The sequence below is a fragment of the Anomalospiza imberbis genome, chromosome 23 (assembly GCF_031753505.1).
Source record: "Anomalospiza imberbis isolate Cuckoo-Finch-1a 21T00152 chromosome 23, ASM3175350v1, whole genome shotgun sequence".
Lineage (NCBI taxonomy): Eukaryota > Metazoa > Chordata > Aves > Passeriformes > Viduidae > Anomalospiza > Anomalospiza imberbis.
Window position 1 is genome coordinate 1,116,227 of NC_089703.1, and position 13,539 is coordinate 1,129,765.

The 13,539-nt window shown below is 52.1% G+C and overlaps 2 protein-coding genes across 5 annotated transcripts in view; one reads left to right on the plus strand and one right to left on the minus strand.

Moving 5' to 3' along the window:
- Nucleotides 1-6,756, plus strand: part of TMCO4 (transmembrane and coiled-coil domains 4) — a 36,673-nt gene extending 29,917 nt beyond the window's left edge. For both annotated transcript variants that reach the window (XM_068171451.1, XM_068171452.1), the window contains exon 14: nt 6,040-6,756. In XM_068171451.1, coding sequence (XP_068027552.1) covers nt 6,040-6,372 — 333 coding nt within the window. In that variant the 3' untranslated portion in view covers nt 6,373-6,756. The remainder of the gene's footprint in view (nt 1-6,039) is intronic.
- HTR6 (5-hydroxytryptamine receptor 6) overlaps nt 1-13,539 on the minus strand; it is a 38,623-nt gene that overhangs the window by 22,616 nt on the left and 2,468 nt on the right. For 2 of the 3 annotated variants that reach the window (XM_068171454.1, XM_068171453.1), the window contains exons 2-4: nt 11,745-13,348; nt 10,071-10,229; nt 7,630-9,821 (exon numbers count right to left, since the gene is read on the minus strand). In XM_068171454.1, the coding sequence (XP_068027555.1) occupies nt 9,429-9,821; nt 10,071-10,229; nt 11,745-12,467 (1,275 nt within the window). In that variant the 5' untranslated portion in view covers nt 12,468-13,348 and the 3' untranslated portion in view covers nt 7,630-9,428. Of the gene's footprint in view, nt 1-3,670; nt 7,010-7,629; nt 9,822-10,070; nt 10,230-11,744; nt 13,349-13,539 lie in introns of those variants that run through there. The other variant, XM_068171455.1, reaches the window with a different exon arrangement.

Here is a 13,539-nt window from a genome sequence, read left to right on the forward strand (position 1 = left end):
CTCATCTCAATGTTCTTGTGTGGAATCCTGAAAAAAATTTCCATAATCCTGGTGTGATCAACGTGTCCAGTACTTTGGGTGTCTAGTGGCATGCTGTGTAGGGGACCTGGATCCCCTACGCTCTTTCTAGGAGCACTCCAGTTCAGTGTATCAATCCAGTCTTTATTTTTGGGATCTCTTGTCCTCCATGGCCCAAGACATTATGCTCAAATTATTTCTCAGTGATAATTATATGCACAGTTTATACTGGGTCTTTTAAAACACTCTTTAAACCATTGAATTTAAATAATTTCCACTTGGATTAGCACCAAAAAATGAGCATTTAATTGTAGCTACTTTATAAACGAGTGATGGCCGCTGGGGAGAGCATCAACAAAAAATAGCCAACAGCAGCTCCACAAACAGTTGAAAAATCAATGGAAGAGCTGTTTCCTTCAGGGGGATGGCTTGGAGTGCATTACTGGCAACAGAGGGACATTTGTGAAGGCACATTTCCCTTGAAACTCTTTCAAGGACTCTTTTACTAATTCAGAATATTAATTCCCAGTTTTGTGCTGCCTGTTGTCATTAAATGTACAGCTGCTCTCCATTTGTACCTTAGACCTACAGAACTTGATTCCCCCATTTGCTTCCTGGATTTTCTTGTTATATTCTGTATTTTACTCCTCTCCATCTTCCTCTTGGAATTGCTGAAGGTAAATTGAGAATAAAGCTGGCAGAGATTTTCAACAATGGATGAATCCAGCAAAATCCAGTGCTTACTCAGAATTTTCAACATTGATCACAAAATATATCAAAGTTTGATAGAAAAAACTCTTGGAAAAAACTCTTGCCTTGATGTAGAATTGCCTGAGGGTGTCGGAGGGGAACATCCCTCAATTACCACCCCAGAAGTGACAATGACTGCATCAATCTGTTGTGGCTGAAAGACGATTGCAGGGAAAAATTACAGTCTGGCTCAAAAAATAGCTCTGCAATAAAAGGAGAACTTTTACCAGTCAAGTGAGTTTTGAAATGAGAAGAAAAATATGAAATTGGGTGCCTTATTGTGTCCACAAGGACTGTGATTGTGCAAAGGGATGATGTGAAAGCAAAGCCTCTGAGCCTCAGCAGAATAAGTCTTTATTCCCTCAATTTGGCAGAGCAGAAATAGAAATATTAAAGAGGAATAATGCAAATGGCATTGTCAGGATTTCCAAAATAAATTCAGCTCGTCAGTTTTTCCTCAAATATATTTTTATTGGTTTCTCAAGGACTGCTGGCGCCCAGGATGCACCATTGCTGCAGGTACCAAGTTCAGTTGGTGAATTGAATAAATTTTTTAATAAATCCATTTAAGCTGTAGCTTCTGAATTATTGGATGTATTCACTGTCCTCACTTTGACATTGTTTCCTGAGGATCCAACCAGAAGAATTTTATTCCTATTCTAACTGTATTCAGCACAGCCTGTGTCAAGGTATCTTGAATGTTTTCTGTTTCCTGCTGTGCAATCTGCTCTGTCTCTGGATTTTCCAGCTCCTCTCCTCAGGCAGCATCAGGGCTTTGCCATGAGCTCTCAGAAAACTGTGGGAAAACCCAGGACATTTTCTGCAAGGCTGAGAGGGGATTGTTCAGCCTGGAGAGAAGAAGCTCCAGGGAGAGCTCAGAGCCCCTTCCAGGGCCTAAAGGGGCTCCAGAAGAGCTGGAGAGCTCTTCTTGGGACAAGGGATGGAGGGACAGGGCACAGGGAATGGCTTCCCACTGCCAAAGGGCAGGGATAGATGGAATAGTGGGAAGAAATGCTTCCCTGTGAGGCTGGGGAGGCCCTGGCACAGGGTGCCCAGAGCAGCTGTGGCTGCCCCAGGATCCCTGGAGGTGTCCAAGGCCAGGCTGGATGGGGCTTGGAGCAGCCTGGGACAGTGGAAGGTGTCCTTGTCTATGGCAGGGGTGGAATTGGAGGATCTTCAAGGTCCCTTCCAGCCCAAACCATTCTGGATTCTGTGGATGCCCTCTGTCACGCAGGATGTAGCCAGAGTCAGAATTAAGGCTTTCACTGGCATGTGGGAATATCTGTGACCGGAGAAGCCTGCCAGCTTGGCAGAGCTGACTGGATTTTGAGGGATAGCCTGGCAGAGCTTGGGAGCCCTGCAATCCATCAGCCTGTGCCACCATTTGGGCTGTGTGGGTTCTGAGGCAGCATCCAGAACTGAGGAGTTTCTGGAAAGCAGCAGGGACATTTGAGCTTCTTCCCTTCTGCACCGACAGCTCCCAGACCTGGCAGTTCAGTTCAGAGCAGGGCTGGACTCCAGTGCTTGTCCTGGACAACACATTCACTGTAGCTTTGGGAAAGGGAGAGTAAAAATAACAATACCCAGAGGGGCTGAGCTGGCTCTGCCCTTTGGTTTCACTCTGTGTGTGACACCTGGGGCAGGTGAGAGCTCCTGGCAGGTGAGCTGTGATTATCCACTGAGCTCCAGAACCTTCAGCTCACTCCAGGAGCTCCTTCACCCCCATACAATATACCATTTGCTATGAAAACAGACAGTATTAGCCAAAAGGGAATCCCCTCCAAGGTTGTTGCTGCTCCTGCTGAAATAACCAAGCTCTGCAGAGGTCTTTGAACTTGAGAGGATCTTTTGCTGTGGAATAAAGTTGCTCCGTGGACTTGATGGGCTTAAAACAAACACATCAAAGCAGTGAAATTCTCAGGTGTATGAGTGACCTGTGCATTCCCCACCACACTGCTTGCCTCCACAGTGATTCCCTGTGACTCCATGGGGGGTTTGGTGAGGGGGAGCAGGAGGAAGGCCCAGCTGAGCTGCCCTGTCCTTCCCCTGCCCACAGGGAGCAGAGGGGTGAGGGACACTCAGCTGAGCTCTGGCAGTTCCATAGCCCTGCAGAGCATTTGGAGCAATGTGCACTCCTGTGTTGGCTGCTTGGGATGGGTGGAGGAGCTTTTATTGAAGGACACTGGACGGGATCTGAAGGTTCTTGGCTCGGAGTGAGCAATGAAGTGTTATCACAGGCCAAGTTTGTGCCTGTGACATCATTGTGGCATCAGTGTTGTGATATCAGTGTTGTGACTGAGTCGTGCCTGTGCCTGAGTCAGTGGCAGAGCCAGGATTGTGGGGAATGTCTCCTTTCTCCTTGCCCTTCCTCTGCCCTTCCCCTGGCAGCACCCGCTCCAGGACACGCTGTGTTCCTGGCAGTCAAACCGGAGAGAAGCAGGATTCTTAATCCTCTGTATCCACAGAAACACTTCCCTGGCAGTTTAATTGTCACAACAGATTGTTCTCAGGGACATTTTTGATACTTTGGGGTGGATTTGCACTTGAAAACCTTTCCAAACGTGCTGAGCTGACTGGCTGATGGATCCCCCTGGGCAAAGCCATCAGCTTTGTCCTCTGGAGATCCCCAGCTTGGCACTGGAGTCCTGCAGCAGCAGTGCCAGAGGCAGCTGGCTCGTGGCTCCCAGTGAGTCAAAGCAACCATAAAGTCAAATGGTTGACTGGGATCAGTCAACCAAATATGTCTGGGGCAAGTCACTTAAACAATCCAAATAAATCCACCCCACTGCTTTCCTTACAACAAGCAAAAATGTATTTGCTCTGGTGCCAAGCACATTTCCTTTTGTCCTAAATTCCCCCTGCACTTTGTTCTGACAAATATAAAAATAGTTCTTTATTTGCCTTTTAACTTTTTATTGACAATGTTGTAGGTGTTCCCCTCCCATCTCCAGTGCCACCTGCCCAGCAGAGGAATTCAGGCTTTCAGACTGAAGATGAAAACAGGCTTTAGTGAGCTGGAATTGCTGGGTTTTCCCACCAGGATGGCTTTAAAAAGGCAAGGCAGTTTGTTTGCTGTTCTTTTGCTGGTGGATCAGTGTAGCAGAGAAGTCTTCTCCCTCCTCTTACACTTCCCAGGGGTTGCTCTGGTCCAGCTTTATGGAATCCTCTCCTGTGCTATCGTAGAGACAGGAGTGACTTTCCTTGGAAGAGACTGAGCAGAGCTGCAAGAGGGACAGACTCTCATGAGGTCTCAGCTTTTCTTTCAGCTGCATGAGCTCCTCAGAATGGCTCATACCCAGCATCTCTCAGGGATCGTGGTGCTCAGGGAAGAGGAATTCCCTGTTGTTTTAGTGGAAGCTGCTGGATACTGACGAGTAATGAAAATCAGTCCTTAGGGTGGCAAAGGAAATTGGTTCTCTCTGACTAATGACTCAGTAACAACAGGCTGATCATTGCCAAGGCAGGGCAGGCAGATGGTGTGACTGGAGAGGTTCTGAAAGCAGTAAACCAAGAGCCTTCAGCCCCTGCTCCCAGAAACTCCAGTTCCTTCCTGTCTTTGCCCACCTTGCCCAAGGCCATGCTCATTCCTTCCTCCAGCCCCCCTGACTGAGAAGAAAAAGGGTTGCACTTTTCCAGAGGGCAATGTCCACAGCTCCCAGTCCTTCCATAGTTAATTATTTTAATTAACTAATCTGTTCAAAACATCCAGAGCCCATTGAGCCATCTGGATGGACTCAAGTCACATATTTGTATTCCTGATGTGCCGATTAAATCCTTCTGTTTGCTCCAAGCCCTCAGTGCAGCCAAACATGCCCCTCCAAAGCTGCTTCATACAAACAGCCCAGGGGGTTGGATTTGTGGGAAAAAGGTTGTCTTTAGCTTTGGGAGAGGTGTGCTGGGAACCCTGGTGCTGGCACAGCCATGAATCCCACTGTGGGTTGGGTTGGGAGGGACCTTAAAGCCCATCCAGTGCCACCCCCTGCCATGGGCAGGGACATCTGCCACTATCTCAGGCTGCTCCAAGCCCTGTCCACCCTGGCCTTGGACACTTCCAGGGATGGGGCAGCTGAAGGATTGCTCTGGAACCAGGCAGGAGCAAGCAGGAGATGAGCAGACAGTCCAGGGCTGGGGTCTTAAGAGAGTTCTGTGAAAAGCTCTTACCATCATCATCCCTTTCTGGGGGTGTCATCCCTGTGTCTGAGAAGCAGGAATCCTGGGACTGAGGTTATAGGTATTCCCTGCCGTGGAAATTCCCTAATTACTAGCAAGGCTTGGGAAAATAAAAGGCCAAGACAGCTTTCTGCCTGGGTCAGGAAGATTTAAACTGCTGAAAATTGGATTTACCAGAGAGGCTGAAGTATCTGGGGAAGCTGTTGGTACATCAAGTGCTTGGGATACCTGGAATGGGAAAGGAATTTCAGCCTCTCCAGCCATGTGGCCTTTAGCATCAAGAACAATAACGTGCAGAGGAGATTTCCTCTCCTCCTGTGCCCTGATTGGAAGGAAACTTTCCAACATCCATCTCAGAAGGTGTTATCTTGTCGCAGAATTCATTTTACAATAAAACTGTCCAGGGTTTTATACATACTGTTGACATTTATTTAAACCTTTATATAAACCCATTACTCCTGGGCTCCCAGTTTTATACAGGATGGATCAGTGCAGCTTCCAGCTGAGAATCTCAGCTTGGGAGTTGTGTGAGGTTTAATGATTCTGTCCTAATTTAAATAAGATAATCTTGGCTTTTACAAGGGAGCTGAGGCACCTGGAGGACACCTTTAGCAAGAGCAGGCAAGTGAACTAAGAGAATTCTCCTTCCTGGGTGTCTCTCCCCACGGCAGAGCTCCTCCTTTACCCTCCTGGCATCCAGGATTTGGGGGGTGGAACTCGGCCAGGCCCAGGCTTTTAAACGTCTCAGAGGAAAAGTCATCCAGCACCAGAGTGTGCCCCAAACACTGCAGCCACTTCAGGCTGGTCAGTGGACACCTGTACTTACCAGTGGTGATTCCACCACTCCTGGAAATGTTCAAAAAACATGTGAATGTGGCACTTCAGGACATGGGTTAGTGGTGGCCTCGGCATGATGGACTTGATGACCATAAACATCTTTTCCAACCTTAACAATTCCATGATTCCTTGATTTTTTCCAACCTCATTCTTTCTGTCAGAGCCAAACCCAAGTGTCTCGGTGGTGGTGGCTGTTGGGACGAAGGACTTGGCTGAGCTGGATTCCCGTGGGTTCCCCACTCACAGGATCCTTGTTCCCTGCAGGTAAAAGGCCACCTGGACTACATGAAGCAGATGGACACGATCCTAAAAGCTGTGGGCATTAAAACCAAGGAATGCCAGCTGGAAGAGAAGGGCAGTGGCAGGCTTTTTTCCCCTCAAGCCAAGAAATCCCAGCGGGCAGCTGGCAGTGAAGCTCCGGGAGAGGAAAACACCAGGAAAGAGGAGGATGAGGCTGGGAGTGAGGCTCTCCCAGCCAGCTGCGCTCACCTACAGAATTTCTCCAGCTCTGCGCCGGGAGAACCCTCGCCTCCCTGCCCAGACTGCTCACACAGCACAGACAGCAAGGACCAGGCAGTGGGGAAGGGAGCAAATTAGGGCAGAGCCGCTCAGCCAGCACAAAAACCGCTGTCAGCACATCCGTGGCACTGGGATTCCCGGAGGATGGAGCTGGCGGAGCTGCAGCTGCAGTTTCCAGCCCCTCCAGAGAAAAGTGTGGCACTGGCCGGCACTGGATCAAAGCGCTTGGAGCAGCCGCCCACGGCACCTCCCCGAGGCGAGAGAGGGCTGATTCCTGCCTGAGTCCGCCCTGCTCCTCAGGAATCCCAGACAGATCCCATCCAGAGCCTTACAGGAAGCAGCTGCACTCCTCGGCACCGTGTCCCTGCTGTGACTGGGGGAAGCAGGTGGCTCTGAGGGGATTTTAGGCATTTCACAGAAAGGGATTCATTACTAGGAAATTAAAACCATTTTTCCACTGGAGATGAGTTTGGTTTGAGGATCTCAGGTGTGTTCCAGGCTCTACCTGCCCCACTCCAGAGAGATCCTCATCTGCTCTCCAGCTCTGCTGACCAGGAAGGGAAAGGCTGGGGCTGCCAGGCTTCCTTCCCCCACCTGCTGCAGGTTTGCTGCCAGGGCTTGGGCACTTTCCCATCTCCAAGATACTTTCCTTGTCTCCAGGCTGGGGCTGGTGGGTGCTGGAGGCCCTATTCCTGTTAGAAACATTTTTGGGACCCTGGGTGAAAGCAGCAGGAACACCAAGGGGGTTTTGGATGATTTATGAAAATTCCTCCCTGGTTCTCCAAACCAGCAACCCACTGAGACTTTCCTTTTGTGTCCCACAGACATCTCCAGCCTTAAAAACCCCATCCAGACATATTTTTAATTGGCTTAGAACAAAACCAATACTTGGCACAGGATAAACATGATCTGTTTGATTTCTACCTCCTTCCATAAAAGTGAATTGGCTCCACTCTCTTCATCCCCAGTCTCAGAGCAGAGGGAAGGACCTGGCTCCACATCCCCTGCCAGCACAGCTCCAGAGCCTTGTGGGAATGACCCACATCTTCCATAAAAGCCCCTTTTCTGGCCAGTTTTGCTGCTGAGCCCAGGCAAGTGCATCAGGCAGGTGTGTGGCAGGTGGGTAACCCCACTCTGTGGTTTTATGCTTTGCCACAAGGGAGGGTTCAAACTCTCCCACCCCCATCTGGGGGGTCCTGTTGACTCGTGAGAGGGAAAATACTGGGATTGCACCTTCCAATTTTGGTTCACACAGGGTTCTCCCCCTCCTCCTCCCCAGTGACCCAACAGCCATGTTAATCCCCCCTCCCATTCCCAGCTTCCTGCAAACCTTACCTGCAGATCATTCCTCACAGAGTCAGACACAGCTGGGTTTGGGGGTGACCCAGCAAAGCACTGTGCTTTGGATACAGTGCCTGGCAATTCCTCTCCCTAAATCCAGCATCCCAGGGGGCTCAGACCTGCCCAGCTCTGACCTGGAGTGGTGCCTCACTGTGGAGATGGGAGGGACTGGCTGTGGGATCCCACGGGGATGGGGCTGGTCAGCCAGCTGCTGTTGGTGCCCTTGGCTGCAGGGTTGGGATGGGATTCCTCTGCTCATCCGAGGGTTTGTCCACAAGCAAACACCTAATTACACAGAACTGCCTGCATGAGACAGAAAGGAATTATTGCTTTTGAATGTTTGGCTTGAAGAGGTGACTCTGCCTCTCTCTCTGTCCATCTCCCAAGGCTGATTTGGTACCTAATAAACTTCCAGACTCCACAGTACCTTTTTCTGCTCCTTTTTAACGTGGGTTGTAGTCCAAGCTTGTATTTATATAAAGCCATTGTGGGAAGATGCATATCTTGATCCGAGTGCTCAACACCAGCCCCAAGCCTCATCTGTGGCAAAATGCATTGAACAGTTTGAGGTTTGAGCCTGAGCTTGGCCCTCGGCGTGTCCTGGTCACTCATCCCTGGCTCCCAAGGGATTTGTGGCAAAGAAATGCTGGCTTGGTCATACAAACTCCTGTTCAGTTCTGGAACATCCATGGGCAGTGTGGAGAGAAAACTGAAAGTGGCCTGGCGTGTGGCTGCTTCTTCCTGCATCCTGTATCCACAGGAGGCTCTGTGTCCATTTAGGTATCAAGGAGTTCCAGGAGAACAGTCTTGGAATTAGGCAGAAGGCTTGGAGTGAAGGGTCCAGGGAGGGCACAGCAGCCAACTGCCAGCCCAAAGGCACTTGAGAAAGAATTTACTAAAATAATTTGTTTTATTGATTTTTTGAAGTGCCCACTTTGTCACATTTACTCAGTGTTCCCTTTGCTTATGGCTCTGGGGAGAGGGGGGCATTGTCATTTAAAATACAATATTCCTTTAGATTCTTATTTGAAGGGGGAGAAAAAGTGTATTTTCTAACTGCATCACCGAGGTGGAGCCTGTGGGAGGAGCTGATCCCATTGCTACTGCGAGACACGCATGGAGCCACCGTGAGTCGCACCCCACACCCCCACTGAACCTCCAAAAATCAGTGTTGGACATTCTGCACCAAATTCAGCCCCTGCCGTGCAGCTCTGCGTGACAAGCCACGGCTGAGCTGGAGAGCACTGTGTGACAGGAACCTGAGACAGACACGACTCCAGTGAGGAGATCCAGCCCCAGCTCCAGGAAGATGTGATGTTCCGTGGGCTGAAGCAGCCCTAAACCTCAGTGTTCCTGCTGCAGCAGCCCCAGACCTCTTGCTCATAAGCCACAGGAAGTTTTTGTACCACTCCCTTCAGTGCACTTGGAGGAGATCTGCTGAGCTCTGTGTGTGCAAAACCAAGCCTTGGTTTGAGGTTAGGGACACAGAGAGTCTGGAATCCGAGTTTCCGACTCACCAGAGATGGAAAGGCCACAGGAAGGGTTAGGGGATGGTGATGGTGAGCACAGGAGGGATGAAAGAGAGAGAGAGAAAGCAGGTTAATTCAGCAGCAACACCCGGCTTTGCACGGTTTGATCCTCCTTGTGATAGCGCCAGGGCCACCATCCCATCCATGAGCTGCACCGTGGGCAGGAACAGGGAATCTGGGAGATGGCTTGTGGCAAATTAGCTCCCAGAAGGTTTGTGTTGGGCTCCTGGGATCCTTCCTAGCACATAGAACTCTGTGTGCCCATCAGGCCACGGGGGTGCCGAGCTGCAGCTCCGTGTCCGGGGGCTCCGCATCCCAAAGGCTGACGGAGCGGGTGCCGGGGCCCCGCGGGGCCGGGAGCAGCCTGGGCTCACTCCCCGGTGCCCCGGAGTCAATGGAGTCGGTCTCAGCCTGCAGAGTGAGGACGTTCTTGAGGGACGTGGCAGCGCGGGGCCCGCTGTTGGAATTCCTCATGGACAGGGAGATGGCGCTGGGCCGGGGCTCTGCGGAGCGGCGGCAGCAGGGCAGGAATTTGCCCATGGCCCTCTTGAAGTCCCTCATGAAGAGCGGGTAGATGATGGGGTTCATGGTGCTGTTGCAGTAGCCCAGCCAGGTGAGCACATCGAAGAATCCGGCTGGGACACAGTCACAAACTGCCTGGGGGGGACACAGCAGGGATTAGCAACCTCCCACCCAGAGGGGTTTCCCAGGCACACCAACATTCCCCTTTCAGAGGAAACCTTCAAATCCCCGTTGAAAGGGTTTTTCCTTGCTGTTGCTCCCTGGGGAATTGCATCCTTGGTCCCGGAGGTCCAGCAAGACCTTCTGGTGCCTCCAGTTGAACCCAGCTGGATTCCAAAGGGAAAACTTCTGGAAACCCGACATAAAGCCCCCACAGGCTCTTACCTGAGCTACATTGGTGACGAAGAAGGGCAGCCAGGCCACAAAGAACATGCCCAGGAGGATGCCCAGGGTCAGGCTGGCCTTCAGAGCCTTCTTGCTGTGCTTGTTGGTGAATCTCCTGCTCTCGCTGCTGGCCAGGGGCTGGCTTGGGGCACGTGGGACCTGTGGCCGGAGACAGGGAGTGGTGGGCAACTCTCCCAGGCACCAGCACTGGCCTCTGCCCAAGAAAAGTGGCATTTGGTGCTCCAGATCCTGCAAAAACCCTGCCAGTAATTCCCTTCTCCGAGGGGCAGGAGCTGGGCACACACCGCGAGCCCTGAAGCACAAATTAGGAAGGGGAAGCAATAGAAACCATCAGCACTGAGAGTCTGATTTTATTTACTGCAAAATAGTGTGTTTGTCATTAGGCTGCTCTTTAGAGAAAAACCCAGCTCAGTCCATGTGAAGATAAAGCCTACCCTAAACAGGCAACTCCAGCTGCTGATTACAGCAGCAAACTAATTATGGTTTTAAAAGGAAGACATGAAACATTTCAGCCTCCAAATGCCATAACCCAGCCCTCCATCCCCTCCTGCAGTCTAAAATTAAGTGATTACCTTAGCCCTCCCCTGTAATTAAATGATGCCCTGTTGCAACTCAGCTTCCAGCCCAACAAAAATCTCTGAAATTAGATGAAGATGAAAAAGGTTAAAAGATGAATCTGAGGGTTCCCTGGCTGATGCATTGTTTCTGAGCCAATTTCGGTCTTCAAGGAATCTTTAGGGCCTCAGCTGAATGAAAGGGGGATAGATGCTGCTCTTGCATGGCAGAACAAAACCCCTGAATATCCCCTGACTCTGTGGAGTCCAAAAACCTGGCATCCTATGAGAAAATAAACACTTTATGATATTGTGTGTTTATTCTTTAATTCTCCTTTTCCTTTTGACCGTCTGGTGCAGCTTATCATGTGTGGGAGAGCTGGCCAGAGTCCTAGCTCTGCTCTTGGAGAGAACAAACTCAAACAAGGTATTTAAAGGCAATTAAGTTTGCCTTTTCCCTGTAGGATATGAGGTCAATAAAGCCTATTACAGGGAATTAAATCTGTTAGATTTAGTGGCAATTACCTTCTCCTGGAGAAATACAAACAAGTGCAGCCACGTTTTTGTTATAAAACCCACACAGTCCGGTTCCACCGGCAAGCACACGAGGAGGGGTTTGGCAGCTCCTGTTATAGAGCAGGTAACAAAAATAGAAGCTTCTGTTCAAAATAAGGTGCTCTCGGGAATCTGGCGTTTGCTGTTAGCTAAAATCCTTCTCCCCCGTATGTCTCACACCCACCATGGCCAAGATTTATGAGTGGAAAGTCAGATAAGATTAAACCCCTCGGGGATGACGCCAGCCAAGAGAGGGGGGAAACTGCGTTTATTTTGCACTGCTGAGCATTTTTGCCTGAGTCTTATTTGTTTCTCTGCTTCTGCTCATGCTGTTTCTGTTCTCACGAGCAGCTTCAGAGCTCTCCATTGCTGGGTCAAGGCATGGGGCACCTCAGAGGACGTCAGGGAGGTGGATGTTGCCCAAAATCTTGCTCCCTGCAGTTGCCAAAGCTGGCTCCAACCCCGAGGCCATCCAAGAGGCAGAAACAGCCCAGGCACCCAAACTGTGCGGTCTGCCAGAGCAACGCCCCTGTGGGCGCCTTACCTGTGGCGTGGCCTCGTCAGTGGTGGCCACGTTGGAGGCCAGGGAAGCCACCTGCACGGCCTGCTTGCGCGCTGCCAGCAGGATGCGGCAGTAGGTGAAGGAGATGGCGGCGGACGGCAGGAAGAAGGTGAGGCAGGAGGCCACCAGGGCGTAGGGCAGGCTGACCAGCAGCCGGCACTGGTCCTCGTCCCCCCGGCCGGTGACGTTCAGGGGCCGCACCTCGAACTCCAGCTCGTGCCACCCCATCTTGATGGGCAGGAAGGAGGCCAGCGCGGCCAAGGTCCAGGTGGCCAGGATGAGCGCCAGGGCCCTGCAGGAGGTCATGCGCAGCTTGTACCTGAGCGGGGACGTGATGAGCAGGTACCGGTCCAGGCTGATGACGCACAGGTTGAGGATGGACGCGCTGCAGCACATGACGTCGAAGGAGGCCCAGAGGGAGCAGAAGTCCCCCCGCAGCACCCAGCGGCCGTAGAGCTGGTTGAGCATGGCTGGGGGCATCACCACCAGCCCCACCATCAGGTCCGACATGAAGAGGGACACCAGGAAGTAGTTGGAGGTGTTGCGGAGGGAGCGCTGAGTGACGATGAGGAGGATGAGGAGGAAGTTGCCCGCTGTGGTCAGCAGGATGATGAAGCAGAGGAAGGCGGCCACCCAGCTGCTGCCCACGAGCAGGGAGTGCTCCCCCAGCACACTGGCATTTGGGGCCCCCAGGTCCCCCTCCATGAGGAGCCGGGGGCAGGGCTGGCTCCGGGCTGGGGACCTTCTCCAGCGTGGCCTGTGCTACGTGATCATCACCAGGGCCAGGGAAGGAGGATCATCTCCCTCCACTCTGTGTCTGTCCTCCCTTCTCCTCTCCTCCTCCTCTCCCTCTCTTCCCCCACTCTCTCTCTTCACTGGCGCTCAGGGCAGGGTGACATTCCCACGAGCTGATCAGCAGGACCAAGGTTCCCTCCCCTTTACTCACAGCAGTTCCTGTAAATCCCCCTGCTCTGGGATGTCCCTGGATCCTGCTTCTGGACGCTGGGGACGAGCCGGCTGGCAGGGTTCTCAGGATGCCAGGGATGGCAGGATGCTCTGGATACCTGATGCTCTGGATGCACTGGACCAAAGAATAATGCAACACCGAGATGCTGTGGATGCTCTGCACTCAGGATACTTCAGATGCTGGGGATGCTCTGCATCCCAGGATATTCCAGATGCCAGGGCTGCTCTGTACCCAGGTTACCCTGCATGCTGGGGATGCTCTGGACTCCAGGATGCTCCAGATGCTGGGGATGCTCCGGCTCCCCGACGTTCAGCTGCCGCCCCGCAGCTGAGCTGGGCTCCCTGCAGAGCTCTGTCCCCGGGGTCCCGGAGCTCCTGCGCTGCTGCAGCCGGAGCCGTCAGGAGCGGCAGAGCAGCCTCAGGCGAGGACCGGGATGCTCCCAGCCAAGCCCGCCAGGGAGGAGGAAGATCCGGAGTGTGGAAGGGATTTCTCCCGCGGCAGAGGAGCGTCCAGCCCACAGGGAGGTGTGGGAGTGGGTGTGTGCAGGTGCCAGCCCGACTTTCACCTGCTGCTGTGGATGCACACAAAGGATGCAGAAATGCCGATCGAGGAGGTGGGGCTGCAAGGGGGGAGAGGAGGAGATAAAATGAAGCGCTAATGAAAACCGGGATCTGGGCTAAACTCCACGAAGTGGTAGCCAGAGAGTTCGCGTTTCTGCCTTAAAGAGACAGCCCCGTGCTCTGCCATCCCTGCCATCTGTGCCAGCGCTGGAGCCCTGGCTGGAGGCACCTGGCATCTGGGCCAGCAGGT